Source organism: Carcharodon carcharias, chromosome 7 (assembly GCF_017639515.1).
Source record: "Carcharodon carcharias isolate sCarCar2 chromosome 7, sCarCar2.pri, whole genome shotgun sequence".
NCBI lineage: Eukaryota > Metazoa > Chordata > Chondrichthyes > Lamniformes > Lamnidae > Carcharodon > Carcharodon carcharias.
The window spans coordinates 34,930,970-34,951,833 of record NC_054473.1 but is presented as its reverse complement, the minus strand read 5'-3'; the positions used below and the strand labels follow the sequence as shown (position 1 = coordinate 34,951,833).

The 20,864-nt window shown below is 38.9% G+C and overlaps 1 protein-coding gene across 5 annotated transcripts in view; it reads left to right on the top strand.

Annotated features, from left to right (window-relative positions):
• wnk2 (WNK lysine deficient protein kinase 2) overlaps positions 1-20,864 on the top strand; it is a 225,255-nt gene that overhangs the window by 89,872 nt on the left and 114,519 nt on the right. For all 5 annotated transcript variants that reach the window (XM_041191976.1, XM_041191978.1, XM_041191977.1 and 2 more), the window contains exons 5-6: positions 14,496-14,584; positions 18,024-18,243. In XM_041191976.1, coding sequence (XP_041047910.1) covers positions 14,496-14,584; positions 18,024-18,243 — 309 coding nt within the window. The remainder of the gene's footprint in view (positions 1-14,495; positions 14,585-18,023; positions 18,244-20,864) is intronic.

Genomic DNA, 20,864 nt, shown 5'->3' with positions numbered 1-20,864 from the left:
CATGGTCCTGGGAGAGGTAGGAGGAAGTGTCTGCGAGTTGACGCTCAGCCTCCGTGAGGTAGAGGTCAGTGCACCAGGCAACAACAGCACCACCCTTGTCAGCGGGTTTGATGACAATGTCAGGGTTGGACCTGAGAGAATGGAGTGCAGTAAGTCCAGAGAGAGACAGGTTGGAATGGGTGAGAGGAGCAGAGAAATTGAGACGACTAGTGTCGCACCGACAGTTCTCAATGAAAAGATCAAGAGGTAAGAATCCAGAGGGAGGGGTCCAGGTGGAGGGAGAATATTGGAGGTGAAGGTTAAGGTTGGCAGGCAGGCCAGGAGCTCAGGTGCAAATTAGAAAAAGCATGAAACCTTATCCACGGGCGGGATGAGGTTTCATGTAGGTTTTTAAATTTTAATAAAGTTTTGGTAAAAATTATGGACATGTCCCAACTCATGTGACAGTGGCACATGAGGGGACATGTTAGGAAAATGTTATTTTTCTATTTTGAGCTTTATTTACATTTACAGCCGATCTCCCTGAGGCTGCACTTAGCCTCAGGGAGATGAGTTTGCTCTTTCATTCGCATGTGCGAAAGAGTGCTCTCTCGATTTTGGGATTCCCCACCGCCTGCACAGAGAGCACAAAATGGCGCTGGAAACAGTGTGCAGCATACTTCCCAACTGCTAGTTTACTAACCCCTCCAGGAAGCAGAACACGAGGAAAAAGTCTCGGACTAGTTTTAGTAAAAGATCTGGAAAATTTCTCTGCCACGAGGCAATCAGTTAAGCTTCAGGAGACTATTATTGCCCATGGCACATCACCAGATGAGCTTCACTAATGCCCACCAGCCCTTCACAAATATGTTGCAATGCTTCAATTCTTAATTGTAAGTCTTCATTGATTTAGGTTTTTTAACAACAGAGCAATTGAGTTGAGAGCAAAAACATCTGTAGTGCTTCTATTATTTACGAATGAGTAGCCTCTGGTTACAACTGCTTCTCAAGTTATGATCTGGAGATTAAAACTTTGAAATGTCATTGTCTAATTTAATAAACGTCTAATCAATCCTATTGAGTCGTTGTGCGGGACACATGGAATAGCCTGAAGCCTGAATTTGGAAAACCCCTCAATTTCATAATTTTAAAACTTTACCCATATTGTAAAGGTAGAGTTGTTGCAATATGAATGTTTGGTGTAACGTTTCTGTATAACATCCTATTATTTTGTATACCCAAAATACATATCAATTAGTTAAAGTTCAACAAAAACAGGAAAAGAACAAAATGGAGAGGGCCAAGATAGGGTAGGGAGCAGGAGTGATTAAATGAAAATAGTTATGGTGGTGAAAGGCAAGATGAGGTGGTAATGAAACAACTAAAAAAGATAGGTCCAGAGGAGATCAAAATGATTACAGCAGAAGGGGAGGGAAATCTGACCAAGAAGAGGCTCCCATGGCCCAGGAACGTGGTGGAAGAAAAGTAAGTAGACCCCATAGGTGCTGAGCACCCAATTGGCCATGTTCCAATTGGAGATCTCCACCCCAAACACCAGCCCCTACCTCTTTACTTCCTGTGTCTCTGCTGCAGTCATTTACCATTACCAGCACTGTTGCTGGAAATAAAATGGGAGTGATGGTGAAGATCTGAAGTTATTAATGCAAGTTTGAGGCTGGAAAGCTGTAATGCGTCTAAGTATAAAGATTAGGTGTTGTTCCTCAAATTTCCCTTGAACTTCACTGGATCAGGGGAGGAGGCCAAGAACAGAGGTTAGAGGTGTAGAAAATTAAGTGACTACTGGAAACTCCAGGTCGTGTTACAGACCAACTTGAGGTGTTCAACACAGCAATAACCTATTTTCTGGATTCCAACAACATAGGTTGAAAGGAAATTCTGGCTCTTGTGTATCTGTATTTACAGTGCCAACATTATTTCATACCAGTATGTGAAGCACCCAGACGAGGATGTTTACTTTTACTTTGTTTTGGAAAGTGACTACATTGTGTGTTTCTTCTAGGCTGTTAATGTTATATTACGTTCGCTCTATCAAGAATTGTGCTGTAAATTTATAGCCGTAAGCACAAATGTCTGTTGCAGTGTCTTGATCATATCTCTAGTTTACTTTATCACCTTCTCTTCCTCCCCTCCTGTTTCTGACAACCAGATTTCAAAGAATGTTCTATATTTTCAACTTTTTTTTTCTACCCTTGTGCTTTCTCATCATATTATGAATGAACTCAATGAAAGCTTAAGGTGTATTTGCCCTTGAAGCATTTAGCTGGAGTTAGATACTTAATCTGATCAGTAACCTCTACCATTCCTAAATTTTAAAATTTGCATTGAATGTCTTGGATTATTTCTGCCACTTGATTTATAACACTTGTTATCTGATGTAATGAATTTCAGAAATGTGGGTTATTCAGCAAATGCTGTTAAATGTGTAGCTGTGATTTTTTTTTTTCAATTTGAATTGCCATCCTGACAACAAAGTTGTCCAAGCTTAATTTCTTCCTGATTTATTGAGATCTATATTTGCATCTGACCAGAAGCATACTTCTAAGTAAAAAAGGAAAGGTGCATAGGAAGAGAATGCTTTCATGAACTTTTCAGGAAACATGCATTAATTAAACAAAATTCTGTCCTGTCAAGGCAATGGGCTCTTTCAGCGGCACAGTCACCCTCCAGTATTCATCACAAACATGACACAAATCAGTTCTGAATAACTTGTCCAGTGTCACTTGACAATAGGTCACAATAAGTGACTGTGTTATTGCATTTGATTGCTGAGAGGCTTTGGTGAAGTTTTAGGCAGTTGCTATGGAATCACTGTCAATTTTCTCAATTGATATGAGGTAGGAGAACAATGCTTGACCACCCTCTCCTGCTTGAAAGAGTGAGGTTTCAACAAATGTCTTAAAAGAAAAAGCTGAGGCACTCTGAAGGATACTTTTGTGATAACTTTTGTATATAGAAATTCTTTATTAATTTTGTGCTTTAATAGGTGTGCGTGCCAGCCAGACATTCCCTGAATTTCAGCTCTCTCCCATGTCAGCAACCATAACAATTGTGAGAATTTGTCAGGCTGGTCTAGTAACTTTTCGTCTAGATAAAGTACACTGTATCAATACTGATGCACACCATTAATAGTGTTATTTGTCATGGTCAGACAAGATATGGGCAATCTACTAAAGTAGGCGATGTTCCCAGCTTCAAAAGTACAACAGTTGGATGTCTGTGAAAGAAGTTGTTTGTATAAAGATTGCCGTGGCTAACACTTGCATCCTTTGAAATCAAGATGAGATAAAATGGATAATAGTACCAAGATAGCTTTGCTGCAATAATTTTTCTGTGGATCTTGACATTGGTACTAGAACAGTGGACTAAGGTATCAAATTGCAAGGATCTTTTGTTTTCTTGTAGATCTCCAGAAATGATCATCTATTACTTTTGTTTACAACTGAAAACTCTTGCTACTCCAGCTTGTTATTTTTATGGGCCAAAAAACACGATTCTTCTTTGCTTTCTGTAGGGCAGCTATCTCAATCAGATTTCAGAGTTTTAAACCATTATTATATTTATTCCATGACTTATGATAGTAATATGTTGGCATTGTAATTTTCAAAGCTGTACTGAACATATAGGTCTTTGTCCCATTTCCAGTTGGTACATCAAGTTGGTGTACTATTTTAGTGTTGAGGTTCAATGAGAAACCTACTATAGATTCCTGTTCCTTTTGACTTAATATTGTTGGCTTAGGAAATACATAAATGTAAATCTGTTAAGTTGAATTTTAGTCCTGATGTCCACTTTTTATCCATTTGTCTTTTAATCTTTGGCCTTCCTGGTGGAAATTTTGCCTGCTTGTACAATGCATTGCAGCAGTATTTTGAGTCTATACAAGTTGCAAATCATACTTTTTTTGTCAACAGAAACTATTTTCTGGGACATAATTTGCTTTGGTGATGGTTGGCACATAATATTGCAGAATCTGAAGTTTAAATCCAAAGCTGGACAATTGGTTATAGATTGATGACAGAAACACAGCTTGGATTTGAGCCCACATGCTTGAGTATGCATTTGAAGCAGTTGATATGCTGTGTGCTGCAGAATTTTATAGAGAGGAGTAAACTGAATCCCTTGATAATTATTAGCTGCAATATTTAAGCGCACATTCTGTGAGGGAGAGGGGAGTAAAAGCTGCAGTCCATGATAAAACCAATGACAGCAAAAATGTTGGGGCCTTTCAGGGTAGAGTTTCAGGAGCTAGGAGAAAATTTAAAAAACACAGCCCAAGGTAGTAATCTGAAGATAGCTATCAATTCTGTGTGTTAGTGAGTTTATAAATAGAAAGATTAGGTGCAGGTAAAAGCATGGTCAGAGAAGTATTGCAGGAGGGAACATTTCAGACTCTTGGGGCATTGGAATCCGTTGTGGTGGAATGTACACTTGTATGAGATATAATGATTGCACTTGAACAGAGCTGAGATCAATATTCATGCTCTGAGGTTAACTAATAATATTGTTGTGGAGTGTTTAAACTAATTTGGCAGGCAGATGTGCACCAGAAAATAGCAGAAAGGGGCAATAGTGAGATTACAGGACATCAATAAAGTCAGAAATATCCCAAAAGTTGTAGGAAAAAGATTAAGTAAGAAAGCAAAAGTGATGGGAAAGATATTGTTGGAAGTCACTGTCCATTGTGTAACTGATATGGTTGGTGAGCTACTTACATAAGTTGTGACGTGGGATTATGAAATGGTTGTATTAAGAGAAATGGCTCAAACAAGGCTAGAAATGAGTTTTTAATGTTCCTGGTTACCAAGTATTCAGGAATGATAGAAGGAAAAAGATTAAGTGAGAAAGCAAAAGTGATGGAAAAGATATTGGTTAAGGATGATACAGTTCTACAAAGGGCATGCTAGATAGTTCTAGGACTGAACCTATTTGACTTGAATTAATGAACATGGGGGAGCTGTTTACATTGTTTTTTTTTCAGTAGAGCTCCAAACAAGTGAGAAGCAGATGGGCAAGTTTGTTGGCAAATTGAAAGGCGCAAAAATATAGTAATATTAGGAAACTTGAATTATCCTAATATAGACTGGAGAAAACATAGTACTAAGCTCGCAAAGAAGAGGAATTTCTGACATCTGTACAGGTAAACTTTTTTGGTTGATGCACCTCCAGCCCAGCAAGGATGGAAGCAGCTTTGGATCCAATTCAGAGGCATGAAGTGGTGCAAATGGAGTGTGTTACAGTAGGAGATCATCTAGCTAACATGATTGCTACCTAATTCAATTTACACCAATAATTGACAGATCAGAAAATATCAGAAGTAAAAATGCTGAACTGGGGAAGAGCTCATTCCGTTGATTAAGTAGGAATCTAGCACAAGTAGATTGAAAAGGCAATGTGGGGGGGGTGGGGGTGACGGTAAAACATTACGGAGCAATGGAGGGCTTTCAGGGAAGGGATGGTTCAGGTACAAATTAGGCATGGAAAAGGTAAAGCATCCAAAGCTAGTGAGCCCTGGATGACAAATGAAATTAAAGTTAAAACAGTAAAAGAAATCTCACAACAAATATCTGGAACAAGTTTCAGCTAACAGCCAGGAAGGTCATGGGAACTAAAATAATGTGGGAAATAAGGAGAGGTTATGAGAAAAAAATATCAGGCAACATTAAGCTGAACCATGAAACATTTTCTGAACATATCAAGTTGTGCCAATTAAGGACCCAAAGGAAGAAACCTCCATGTTGAGGCAGAGGCTAAAGTACTTGCATCTGTCTTCACAAACGAAACAGGTGATCTGAAAGTTGCACCAATAGAAGGGAGGGATATTGTGAACAGGATAATGTATAAAATAGCACAAAAATGATCAGCAGTATTCAAAATTGGAAAGTCATCTTGTCCAGATAGAATGCATCCTAGGTTGCCGAAAGAAGCAGAGGCATTGGTCACATTCTTTTAATTCATTGTAGTGTCAAAGAACTTGAAGGTTGCTAATGATATACCACTATTCAAGAAAGGCAGAGGAATAAATGAGGAAACTATGGGCAGGTGAGTCTGACATTTGTGATGGGAAAGTTATTGGAAATGATCAAGGATGAAATAAACTTTTATTTGGATAGGTATGAGTTAATCAGGGAGAGGTAGTATACAGTTGAAGATAAATTGTGTCTGACTAGCGATTGAATTCTTTGATGTAAGAGAAAAGGTTGATCAAGGTAGAGCAGTAGATTTTGTATAAATGGACTTTGAGAAGCCATTTGAAAAATGCCACATTAGCACATTAAGGTGGAAGCCCACGAATTACAGGAAAGATGGTAAAATGGATATGGAATTGGCTCAGTGACTGGCGGCTAAGGGTGTGGTGGAGGATGGATTTTTTTCAGACTGGGAGGTGATTTGCAGTGGTGTTCCCCCGAGATCAGTATCGGGTCCATTCCTTTTTCACCTATGGTAAATGACCTGGACTTGGGTATAGGGAGCAGCATTATAATGTTTGTAGATAATATAAAATTTGGCAATGATAAATATAGTTGTAGACTTCAGGGTGTTGAAAAGAACAGAAGCATGGCAGATTGAGCTCAGTAGGGAGAAGTATGAAGTGATGTCCTTTGAAGGCTAATATGAGAAGACAATGTACTATAAATGGTGCAACTTTGGACAGTGCAGATGAACTGACTACACCAAAGTGGTGGTGTCCATACACACAAATATTTAAAGGTAGCAGGGCAAGTTGATAAGATGGTTCAAAAAACATGGGCTGCTAGGGTTTGTAAGTAGAGCGATAGAATATAATTTTTTTCCAGATATTCAGAAAACCAAAGTCCTCCATCAGCAAGCTCCAAATGCACACTCCTCAGCCCTATTGATCAGGATTCATGATGGGTGCCTGGAAAACGTGGAACACTTCCAGTACCTTGGAAGTTATCCCTCTCGGAAGGCTGACATTGACAAAGAAATACAGCATCGCCTGAAATCTGCTGATGCAGCCTTTGGCCACCTTGGAAGCGAGTGTTTGAAGATTGTGACATAAAACTGAATCCAAGCTCATGGTCTACCACACGGTCATGATCCCCTCCTTATCTATGGGTTTGAAACATGGACGATGTATAGGAGGCGCCTTTTAAGCACTGGAGTCATACCACCAACGCTGCCTGCGAAAGGTCTTACATATTAAATGGGAGGACAGACACACCAACATCGTTGTCTTCTTACAAAGCGAGCTCCACAAACATTGAAGCTATGATCATCTGCCATCAGTTTTGTTAAGTTGGTCATATAGTCCAGATGTCAGATACCAGGCTCCCAAAGTAGGTCATCTTCTCCCAACTCAGTCAGGCAGACGCACCAGAGGATGACAGAAGAAGCACTTCAAGGATGAGCAAAAGCCAACTTGAAGAAAAGCAACATTGACATCAATTCCTGGCAGACCATTGCCTTGAACTGAACCAGATTGCGGCAGAATCTGTGGGAAAGATCATGGCATTTTGAGACCCAACATAGACAATAAAGAGGAAAAGCAAAAGCAGTGGAAAGAACATGTCATGACTCGAGCTGACATCCCACATGACAACAAATGCCCTATGTGCTATTAAATCTGCAGATCCCAAATCTGCCTCATCAACCATCTTTGAACCCGTGGAAGGCAATCATCGTCTCTTGTGAGGCGTAGTCAATAATAATAGAATATAAAAGCAAATAAATCATGCTGAACTTTATTTCCTACTTTAGAAGTCCAGTATATGATCTGGCTAGATGCAGAGCCGATCTCCCTCTACCCCACCCAACATTGTGGTTTGATCCAGGTGGCACTTTCCTGGGCCAACTTCCCTTTTTGCCAAAATGAAGCTGACAGCTTGTCCTGATGTTGAGTTTTTTGGCTGTGGGCAATGCCTACTCATTGCAAATAGGATCTTTGACAACTGATAGTAAGCTGAAGTGCTGGATTTGCTTCGCATTTGTACTCAATGGGCAGAAGATGTGACCTGCGGTGTTCATCCCATCAGTCTGTACTCCATTTGGACATGTTTCTTGTTACAAGGTCAACATTCTAATTAATCCCAAGCCACCCTTTAGGCTTTTCTAAATGTTATTTAAAATCTAGACAGCTCCATCCTTTTCGTTAATGGAACTATTATTTAGATTTAGAAAATTTAGAATAAATAGTAAGGTATTTTGGAATAATTATATTCTTTCATTGAATTTAAAATATGCCCAGTATTAAATATCAAACAGATCTTAATATGGGCCACTGCTTTGTGCTTAATTTAACTTTCATGCAGGTGGGCATGGTGTACCAAAGTTGCCTTGAAAAGTTTTTGTTGGACAAAAGGAGATGGAGTGTGTTATGATCCTGTTAGAGACTGTTAACATGTAAAGAGAAATCTGAGCACTTCATAATTAACTGACAGAACTATGCCACAGTATTTCACGTTTTTGTACCAAAAAGTTTATTGTATGTAAAAAGAATTAAGCAAAACAAGCGCTGTTAACTTAACATTGTGTAGTACTGTGGTTTATGACCATTTGTGCTATGAACTTAAACCTACATTTTATTTTTCTCCCCCACCCACCAAAGAGTTCCCTTTATACATTACAAGAATCTTGAAGGTTCATTCAGTTTTCTTGGGACTAACTCAAAGTATGTCACAGCCTTCTGGAATTAACTTTAATTCTCCTCAGTGTTTCAGCTATTCTCCGTAGTAATATTTTGAGGTTTCTTCCATTTGCTTTTTGGCTAAGTGTCCAACTTTTTAATATCTCACAACTGTGGATGCTACAGCTCCTTTCTCTGGTTGCTGGCAGATACCCAACTGCCTTCTCATAGCTTCTAAGCCAACTCTACTGGCTGCTTTGTGCCTCACAGCTCTGAGGACCACCGTAGATATTTTTTCTCTAGCTGCAAACTAGGCAAATCTTCCAGCTGCTTTTTCCCTCATGAAATCCAAATTCAGCTTGAGCCCAAGCTACATTCCACATGGTAAACAATTAAGTTAGTATTTTCTCTGCATGATGTGCAGGTTTGACTAACGATCATCTCCTGTTGGCTCTCTCAATTCAGTGAAATACAGTCTACACCAAAGCAAAATTGCAACTGCTTGCTTTCTGTGCAAACACCCAAATAATATAAGCAAAAGAACCTTCTACACCCACAGCCAATTTCTATGACAACATGACATACTTTGGGATGCCATCAAACAGTAATGTAAATTAGTTGATACTTTGATTCTGTAACCAATATGAATAATTTATATTTATTAATGTAATTGACCCCTCTCCAGAATCCCTGGTTCTACTACGTGATCCTGAGATGGACGTTTAAGATTTTTCTTTTTATGAACTCTGACCTTGTAAGATAAACACAGGTTAATTAAATCCAGAGGCTTGTTTGATCTGTCTTTACCTTAAGATTGTTTCAGTATCTTAACCAAGGTCTTTCATTTATGTTGCTTTTAACCATTTAATTTCTAAAACTCAATGTTATTATAAAACATATGAATTACTTGCAACAAATTAAAAAGAGTAAGAGCGCATGGAATGCATGCCTCCATGTTTGAGCTATGGTGTGACTTAAACACTGGGCAATTGACACTTTGAACTTGCCATTTAATTGTGACATGGTATAAAAATAAGGGTAATTCTGAAAAGATTGCATTATGTCAACAAATGTCTTTAATTTTTCGAATAGAGCCTCATGAGAATTTTAAAGGCTCTACGAGGTCTGTGTATCTGGGACCAGACATACTACATACTTTGCGGATAGTGTCTTGGATTCTGTGCTCAAGATCCTGTTTGCAATAAGTTTGCATGGCCCACAGCCAAAATATTCACAGCATTCAGGGCAAGTTGTTGGCATCACTCAGAAAAGGGAGGCTGGCACAGGAAATAGTGTCATCTAGATCAAGCTACACTGTTGGTGGAGTAGAGGCAGTTTTGCCCTGCACCCAGCCATATTATACCTGACTTGTGGTTCCAAAATAGAATTTTAATTAAAAAACAAAGAACAGATACTTGAATGCAAAAGCCTGTTGCGGGTGTTGGAAGTCTGAAGTGAGAACAGAAAATGATCAGTGACAGAAAAAAATGAATTGCATTAAAGATCAAGTGGTTTTGGATGTAGCAAATTTAAAGTGTAATGTACAGTAGATTTATATAGGTGAGGTACAATGGGGCACAATCCTCCTTTCTGTGACATGCTTTTTTACTAAGGTTAACCATCTTAATTTGTTTAAAATAATACATTATTATAAAATTGGATTAGCAATGGTTAAATTGGGAATGCATTTCATTTGTACCAGGATTAAAAGAAAGACCATAAAAATATCTGGATTTAAGTAACTACTTTTCAAGTTTTTATGTTTTTCTGACCCCCAAAAGATAGTTTAGATATTTCCTTTGAAAACAATTGATTTCCTGGTAAATTGTACTGTGAACTCTATCTGGCTCTTCCCAAAGAAATGAAGTAATTCAGTCAGGTGAAACACCCGTTATCATTATCTTAGAAACTACTTTGTCTCAAAGTGAGTCCAGTGAAACCAAAAATTACTGCCTGAAGATCATTAAATAAAAATAGAAAATTGTATTTTTATTTTGAGTGATAATGATTTCAAATTGCTTTGTATTCACTCTTTTTCTGCTTTTCTTGTACCAACATGGTTTTATGACAGCAGAGAAGTAACTTGTGTCTCAGTTTCTGCTCGTGTACCCCCAGTAGCCCATTGTCAGTGATATGAGTAGGGCTAACTGACAGTGACACTGTTTAATGATGGCTGTCATTTCAAACTTATAAAATGCTTGTGGTCTACGTTTTATGGGGGGTAAATATATTCCATCTGGCTGACATGAAATGTGCAACTTATCAATGATACGAAAATTATTTGACAGATTAATGCTTTTGTGGGAGAAATAATGCAAGTAAAATCTTTTTTGCTGACTTGATGCCAGTTTTCTTTTGTCAAATACTGGCCTGGCCACAATTAAAATTTATCTAAAATTTATCCAAATATAGACTGGGATAGGAATAGTGCAAAGGGACAAGAGAGGTGCAAGTTCCTGCAGTGTGTTCAAGATAATTTCTGCAGCAGCATGTTCCCAGTCCAATGAGAGGGCAGGCACTGTTACACCTGGTCCTGGGGAATGAGTTGGCCCAGGTGGATCAAATATCACAGGGAGAGCATTGAGGACAGTGACCATTGTATCATAACGTTTGTGTTGGCCATGGAAAAGGACAAGGAACAATCCAGAGCAGAGATAATTAATTGGGGGAAAGCCAACTGCGATGGAATGAGAATGTATCTGAGTCAAGTGAGTTGGAATCAAATCTTGGCAGAAAAGATGGTGGCTGAACAATGGGCCAGCTTCAAAGAAAAAGTATTGCAGGCAATGTCAAGATATATTCCCTTGAAGAGAAAGCGAGGAAAAATAAATCCAGAGCACCCTGGATGATGAGAGAGATAGAGGTGAGGAGGAAAAGGAAGAAGTGGGTGTACGACAGACGTCAGGGAGAAAATACAACGGAGAATCAGGCTGAATATAGAAGGACCTGAGGAAGTGAAAAAACTCTTAAGAAAAGCAAGAGAGAGCATGAAAAGAAACGGGTAGCTAACATAAAAGGGAACCCCAAGGTCTTCTATAAGTATGTAAGTGATAAAAGAAAGTAAGGCCAATTTGGGATAAAAAAGGGGACTTGCATGGGGGGGCAGGAGAAATAGTAGTGGTATTAAATGAGTACTTTGCATCTGTCTTTACAAAGGAAGAAGATGCTATCCAGACTGAGGTGAGAGAGGAAGTAACTGGTACAATAGAAGAATTTACAATTGATAAGGAGGCTATCTTTACTTAAAATAGATAGGTACCAGGACCAGATGAGATGCATCCAAGGGTACTGAGGGAAGTGAGAGTGGGAATTGCAGAGGCACTAGTGATGACCTTTCAGTATTCTTTAGACACGGATAGTGCCAGAGGACTGGAGAATTGTGATTGTTACATCCTTGTTCAAAAAGAGGTGCAAAGATAAAGCTGGCAACTACAGACCAACCAGTCTGACTTCAGTGCTCGGCCAACTCCTGGAAACTATAGTTATTGACAAAATCAGTGATCACTTAGACAAGTGCAGGAAATCAAGGAGAGCCAGCAGGGGCTCATTAAGAGAAAATCATGTTTAACTAACTTGCTGGAGTTTTTTTGAGGAGGAAACAGAGAAGGTTGGTAAGGGCAGTGCTGTTGATATGGTATATATGGATTTTCAAAAGGCATTTGATAGTGTCACACAACAGACTTGAGCAAAATTCTAGCTCTCGGAATAAAAGGGAAAGTAGGCATTTGGATAAGAAATTGGCTGAGTGACCGGAAACAGAGTAGTAATAAATGGATGTTTTTCAGAATGGAAGAAGGTCTGTAATGGAGATCCCCAGGAGTCAGTGTTGAGACCATTGCTCCTCCAGACATATATTAATAATCTAAACTGTGGTGTTCAAGGCATGATTTCAAAATTTGCAAATGATATGAAGATTGGAAACATTCTCAGCTGTGATGAGGATCATCTTGAATTTCACCAACATGTCTATGTCCTTTGGAATTGGGCAAATAGCAGATTAAGTTCAATGCTGAGAAGTGCGCAGTGATTCACTTTGGCAGGAAAAATATGGCGAGACAGAATAAACTAAAGGGAGAAACTCTAAAGGAAGTGCAGGAACAGAGGCTTTGGTGTATATGTACATAAGTCATTCAAGATGGCAGAACATGTTGAGAGAACAGTTAATAAGGCAGAAAGTATCTTAGGATTTATTAATAGGGGCATTGAGTACCAAAGTAAGGAGGTCATGTTGAATTTGTATAAGATACTAGTTAGGCCTCATCTGGAGTACTGCATCCGGTTCTGGGCACCATACTTAAGCAGGATGTGAAGGCATTGGAGAGAGTACGGAGGAGATTCACAAGAATGATTCCAGGGTTAAAGAACTGTAGCTATGAGGATAGATTTGAGAGGTTGGGACTGTTTTCCTTGGAGAAAAGAAGGCTGAGAGGAGATTTGATAGAGATATTTAAGATGTTGAGGGGCATGGACAAGGTAAATAGTGACAAACTGTTCCCACTTAAGGGAGCATCAAGAACTAGAGGGCAGAGTGATGAGAGGAAAGTTTTTCATCCAGCAGGTGCTTGGAGTCTGGAACGAACTTCCCAAGAGGGTGGTGCAGGCAGGTTTGATCGAGGTATTGAAAAGGGAATTGGATTGCCATCTGAAAAGAGAGAATGTGCAGGGTTATGGGGATCAGGCAGGTGAGCAGAACTAGGTAGAATGCTCTTTCAGAGAGCCAGTGCAGACTCGATGGGCCGAATAGTCTCCTACACTGTAAAGATTCTGTGATCTACTTGGAGGATGACAAATCAAGTCACCTTCAGTTGAAATATCTTATCAATCTGGATGAAAATTCTTACTGTAAACCCAGACCAACTGTGGCTGTTTCATAATGGCATCCGACGTGAGTTTACAATTATGTATTAAAAGGTGTTCACACTTTTTTAAAAGTACTTTAATAAACCAATTGTTGCAAAGGTTACAAGTTGAAAGAGGAAAACTAGCAAATATTCAATTATTGATCCAGATAAGCAGAAGCAAAAAGAAGAATCTGCTTATCACAGTATTTACAGGAGGGTTTATAGACTGCATAGTTGAACAAAATTGTACAGTAGTTTTAACAGATTCTTAGGAGAGCCTGATGGGAGAAACTCAGCCAGATAAAAGCTTTTTTTTAATCCTGTATACGTGAAGATCAGTAGTGCTCTGACTGGCAAGAATCTATCCCTCCCTCTATAGGGATGTGTTGTTGGATTTGTGAGATGGGATAAGGGGATGGATCTATTATACTTTCTAAAGAAAGTGATCCTGAGAACTTGAAATACAGCCTCTATATCATGTGGTGTCACCAACATCCCATTGGTGTTTAAGTAACATGTTAGTAATGGAAAAATGTTGCTATATTGCATGAAGTACATTTTCATTTGATGTATGTAACATATATGGCTTCTTTGAGTTGCTGCTGGAAAGTTGTTCGCTAAGCAGAAAGCATTTTGCAGCTGTGGCAATCTCTCAGGCAACAATATAGTGTGTATATGAGATATAGTATCAGTTCTTCCTTTAATAATTTGTGTATTTGCTGTAAGTTTTAAATTTGCTTTTCCACATTTAGTTTTAAATGTTTTTAACCAATGAAATATTCATTTGAAATTCCATCTTGCCTACACATATCTAAAAATGGAAGTGGTATTGTGATGGAGTACTTACTCCCTTTGAATCGAGAGAATTTTTGTGAATTGCTAATTGTATTGTGGTGATAGTTGAGTCCAGTGTAATTTTTCTGTACAATTATGGAGAATGCACACTAAAACTACACCTTTCGAAGTTTATGTTGATTTTGATAATTGATTTTGAATACTTTGGATAATATTCCTCCAAGCTTCAATGGCAAAAATCATCAAGTTTGTGCAACTTTTTTCTAAATTTTCAGGGTGTAAAACCAGCAAGTTTTGGCAAGGTCACAGATCCAGAAATAAAAGAGATCATTGGAGAATGCATCTGCCAGAATAAAGAAGAAAGGTTTGTAACAAAGTCATGAACAAATGTGTATTGTTTCAGACCTGATGATAATTAATTACTATATATTACTAACAAGGCAATTGCAGTAAATGTTTCTTCGCCAGTTATCAGCAAGTCCTTGACTTAGTTGACAAAGTATTTTTTTTTTTTGCTTTTTAATATTTATTTATTAAAGAACAATATATTGCATTCAACATGGAGTGATACAATGCAACATTTTTGTCTAGTATTAATAATTCACTAGCAGAGAGCACCCCCCCCCAAAAAAAACCATTTGTGGTCAAATTAGTATCTTTACTTAAATAGTACTTCTTTACAGGATTTCTAGTTATTCTTTCACCAAAGACTTTAACAGGACAAAATTTCTCCATTCTGGAAAAAAGCTGCAGAAAACTGTCAATACATTTAAAAACTGGCCTAGGAATATATTTACAAATTTTGTAAAGAATCTGTCCTTGTGACTTGTTTATCATTTTAGAATATGAAAATCTAATTGCGAACTATTTTCTCCTGAGTTGAAAAGGAAGGTTAAAGGGCTTAATATTTTTTGAGGGACAAGCTCTTTCCTTGAAATCTGCTTGTTGTAATTTTAACACATCTCAGTAAAAGAAATAGTTTTCAAACTACCAGCTTTGGTCCATGATGACACAGTCCACAGTCCCAGGTTATCGTAGCAACATTTTCCCTTCCTTCAGTCTTAGTTGGCCTGGTGACAAAACTATTGAAGTTAGACTGTGGAGAAACTCTAGGGGGTATAAACTGTTATCATCTTCATCTATAGAATCAACACTGATGTATTCTCTTAATTGACCTGACAGCTTCTCTGCAACTTTTTATTCAAGTTTATTGAATCTTAATTTTTAGCTCAAAGAATAGCTTTTGAATAATTTGTATCAAAGAGTTTTCTTTGACATTTTGCCACACAACCAGTTCCATCATCTCACCCTTCCCTTCATGCCATCTTCTCTCTCTCATGCCACTCATATCCCGTACCGTGCCATCCCTCTCATGTTAGATCACACCTAGAATACTGTGAACAGTTTTGGTCCCCTTATCTAAGGAAAGATATAATGTCATTGGAGGCAGTCCAGAGAAGGTTCACTATGTTGATCCTGGGTATGGAGAGATTTTCTTATGTGGAAAGGTTGAGTAGGTTGGGCCTGCACTCATTGTAGTTTAGAAGAATGAGACACGATCTTATTGAAACACACAAGATTCTTCGGGGGCTTGACAGGGTCGATGCTGAGAGGTTGTTTCTCCTTGTGGGAGAGTCTAGGACCAGAGGAAATAATCTCAGAGAGAGTGGTCACCCATTTAAGACCGAGATGAGGAGGAAAATCATCTTTGAGTTGTTAATTTGTAGAATTCTTTACCGCAGAGGGCTGTAGAGGCTGGGTCGTTAAGTATATTAAAGACTGAGATAGACAGATTTTTAATCAGTAAGGAATCAAAGGTTATGGAGAAAAGGCAGGAAAGTGGAATTGAGGATTATCAGATCAGCCATGATCTAATTGAACGGCGGAGCAGACTTGATGGTCCAAATGGACAACTCCTGCTCCTACGTCTCATGACCTTTTCCATTTCTTCCATCACTCCCATCCATCGCATCTTTCCCAACCCATCTCTCACGGAAACAATCTCTTCAGCCAGGGCTTTCCTGCCCCCTCCCCCGCCCCAACTACCTCAAATCCTGATGCTGTCGTTGCCACCAACTGTTGGCAGCTGCCTGTGCATCAGTGTTTGCGGCCCATGTGCTTCCGCATGCACTAGGCTCCGCCCACAATCACTCACGAATAGATGCACTCCTTAAACTGACCAAGTAAAACAGTCCAGTCTAACAAAAAGACGGAGTAATATTGTAGATATGAATTTGTTTTCTTGAATTTTCGATACTCGACAAGCATACTTTTCCCAATAAACTGAGTTGTTTTACATGTATAAGATATTTTCAACTGCTTTTAGAGTTTCTATAAAGACTGATCTTTTAAAAAAATTTACTGTTGATAAGAATGTGAACGTTGTATATGATCACTTAGCACATGAGAAACCTGAAGTACAGCTGCAAAGAGAATAAACATTACACATTTTCGCTAGCCTTTTCAGCACAATTTGCTTGAAATCAGTGAGACCTGTGCAATAGATAGTCAAATTGCATCCAGCGCAGTTTCCAGAATCTCTCTGCTGGATTAAAAACATTGCCCTCAACAGACCCCATCCACAACTTTTTTTAAATTATTCTGTCATGGGATGTGGGCATTCACTGGCAGACCAGCATTTATTGCCCATCCCTTATTGCTCTAATGTCAGGCCATTATGGAGGGCAGTTAAGCCTCTGGATTACTAGCCTAGTAACATTACCACCATGCCATTTCACTACCAGTACTATTGGTAACATCCAATAATTGTGTTCATTTGCAGACCTAAGGCTCTTTTTTTTTAAAAAAAAAAGCTGGTTCTTTTGGGTGCACGGTCACTAATAGGCATATTTAAATACTTTTGTATGTAATTCTTTTAGATTTATGAACAGCTGAATCCCAATACAGGTTGGACATCCCAAATCTGGCACACTGGGACCTTTTTTTTAATTTGTTCCTGGGGTGTAGGCATCGCTGGCTGGGCCAGCATTTATTGCCCTTGAGAAGGTGGTGGTGAGCTGTCACCTTGAATCGCTGCAGTCCATGTGGTGTAGGTACACCCATAGTGCTGTTAGGGAGTTCCAGGATTTTGACCCAGCGATAGTGATGGAACAGTGATATATTTCCAAGTCAGAATGGTGAGCGACTTGCAGTGGAACTTCCAGGTGGTTGTGTTCACTGTGCTGGATTTTTCTAGGTTTTGGACTGCTCTGCTTATTGCTCTCATGTTTATTACGCTAGCTGCTGAAGTTATATTGCACAAGAATTTCTCATAGAATATATGCAGATGCAGGAAAGTTTGAATATTAATCCTCACCTCTCAGATGCCCAACCTATACAGTCTTTCACAGGAGCATGGGAACTGGACCTGCATGCCATTTCAAAAATGTCTGGTTTTCAGACAGCTGGATTTTGAATGTGGTTCCTATATAACATGGAAATGGCTCAAAATGGTTTTTAAAAGTCGTTATCAGTAACATAATATTGGGTTACCCACAGGTAATGGATTGATTAAAATGCTTATTTTTCTGTGGTAAACTCATTTTCAGTTATGAACTAAATTCTGCCAAGTTAACACTCTTAAAGTAAAATATTAATACAAGTATTCTAAAATGCTGTTTGAATGCACTTCTTCAGAGCAGATATTGCATTTGACAATGTGCAAAAAAGTTTGAAGGGAAACTTGAAAACCATGAACCTCTCAATGCTGCAATTGTGGGCTTGGTTTACACCTGGAGTGCTGACTGTGCCCAAAACAGAAACTCTACCCTAAGCTGAATAACGAGTGTTGAATTATTTTCCAGGTTTGCTATAAAAGATCTATTAAATCATGCATTCTTTGCGGAGGAGACTGGGCTAAGGGTTGAGCTTGCTGAAGAGGATGATGGGAAAAAAAATTCAATTGCAATGAGGCTCTGGGTTGAAGACCCCAAGAAGCTGAAGGGCAAGCCGAAAGATAATGGAGCTATTGAGTTCAGTTTTGACATAAATAAAGAAAATCCTGATGATGTTGCACAAGAAATGGTAAGATTTATATACTTCAATGAATATGAGGTTAAGTTGAGTTAGAAATGGGAAAAGTAACTTTAATTTATATACAGAAAGTGTGTGATCATATTCCTGGAACATCCCAAAGCATTTTACAACAACTGGATTTCTTCTGAAGTGCAGTCACTGTTGTTTTGTAGGCCAATGCAGCAGGTTCACAAACTGAAAACACATGAATGACTGATCTGTTTTTGGTGGTAATTAAAGCATGAATGTTAGTTAAGATGCCAGAAGAAGTCCCTATTGTTTTTTGGGGGAGTTCTTGTCTTGTCCAGGGAAGGATGCCTCCAACAACATAGTATCCCCTTCATGGCATAGAAATGTCAGCCAAGTCCATAATGAGGCTGAGCTCTCTCTTAACTTTCTGATAGATGAGAGCTTTATAAATTAAATCAACCTGGTACCCAACATGTCATGAGGAACAAAGGCACCTGGTTTAAAAGCTTTACCTCTAATTAACAAGGTGTTTTCATGGTCTGCCAAGATGATGCATGGGTTGCTTGCCTCCGTTTTCATACTCCTTTTGAATATTCCAACTGTGCACATGCGTGCTTCCTGTGTTTAGCCACGATGCTGATGGGGATATTTCCCTGCAGGTTGGGAAAGTTTGCCCTCTCACTTCAAACTGTTTTAGAAGAGATGTTTGAAGAAGTTACCTGCTTGGATCTTTGGGCATGGATGGCCTACTGAGAGTGAAAAAGGTGTGGTAACATAAGATGCCCTATCTTGGGAAAGACTCACCAATCTTATGCAGTCAGTTTATATCTCCTTTTAAAATTGAATTATTCAACACTGCATTTTCTGGAAAAGAATCTGAAACCCAAGCTTCCTTTGAAGCATACCAGTTAAGTTAGTTGAATCAAGGCCTGGTGCAAGTTATGTACCTTCAAAAGGCACAGTTTCAGAATAAGGAGCCTCCCATTTAAGATGGAGATGAGAAGGAATTTCTCCTCTCCAAAGGGTCAGCAATCTTTTAAGCTCTACCCAGAGAGCAGTGGAGGCTGGGTCATTGCCTAACTCTGTATTGAATATATTCAGATTTTTGATCCACCAGGGAGTCTAGGGTTATGGGGCGCAGGTAGGATAGTGGCGTTGAGGTCATGATCTGATTGAATACTGGAGCAGGCTTGGGATGCTAAATGGCCTACTCCTATTTCTTATGTTCTATGACAACTATTTCAATTACCTCTGACAACCAGTGCCATTGCATTGCAAAGATTAGTGGTAGGCCAAAAGATTTGGAAAATTGGAGCAGAATGCAGCAAGTGTATCCCCATAAAATATGAACAAACCCTGTTAATTACACATTTGTATTATTGTAAATTGTGCTGAAGCTATTAGAAATCAGAGAATAAGTGAGACGTGCTTTAAATACCGAATGGTATTGTCGCAGGATGCTTTTTATGTTAGCTGTTTTCTCTCCTCAAATAGGATGAGGTCACTGTTCATAGTTCATTCAGCATACAACACATGCAGTTATGGTTAACATCCTCTTAGTCGATAGTGCTTAACTGAAATAGGGAATGGATAGATTGGGGACTTAAACGTGTTAACATTTCTGAGCTCAGCATACTGTTTGACCAGGTCAAACCTGTGTACAAGCTGCCATTTTTTGCATATTTTCTGCTAGGTGACAACCCACATGTTTTTGCACTGATGTTTAAGTACAACTCTAAGGAGCATTTAATTGAACTTGTCCCGTCATAACTTTTGTTAAATATTAATGAGCTCTTTTTTCTATTGGGTAAACAAGATTGCTATAATCACCTTATTTTATTTATCAACAGTTTTACTTTTGTTATTAAAGGACTGTTATTGTACCAATTGACACCATAAGTTATAAGTATGTCTTCAATTGTCATATCCCATTCTATAAAAACCTCAATTAAATAGATAACGTTTACCCAACTGTTTTTCTTCTGCTGAACTAATGACTGTCCTTCTATCCATTGACCCATCAGAAGTTTGAGATCACATCATGTCTTTAATTAGATTCCCTCATGATACAGCTGATCATTTCATCCTGAAAATGATCATTGTTGAGGTGCTGTTGTCAGTGTAACAGTTGTGTTCATTACTTTTGAGATGCTGGCTTCTTATAGTGAGGGCAAAAGGGGCCAGAAATGTGTGGAGTTCAGTCTTTGGGTGCTATGCAAATTTATTTTGTCCTGAAATAAATATTTCTTTGAAATGAGCACAAAGAGCTTGTGCATGTGTTAAAATTTCCCAGCTTTGATCTTTGCATCAGCGTAAGTTCATAAAGTGCTACCACTCATCCTGAGGTTTTGTGAGTTTTTCAAATTTTTCCAGAAGACTGAAAAGGGAGATAAATTTCCTAAAGCATTATTTCAGACTGCTCTACACGAGTGCCTCCTCATTCCCTTTGCAGCTTCCTTTATTCAGACAACCAGGGCCCACTCCTGGCGAGAGGCTGCAGCATTGCTGGGTTCCCAACACAATGGGGCCAGGAAAGTTGCAGTACTTGGGGGGGAAAAAGTCCCTTGAATGGGGCCTTAATTAATTTCATTGCTTGCTGCCTCTGTGGATTGGTCTGCTGATTCCTGTGGCAGTCTGCCCTGGGAAAGTTGCGCCCCATC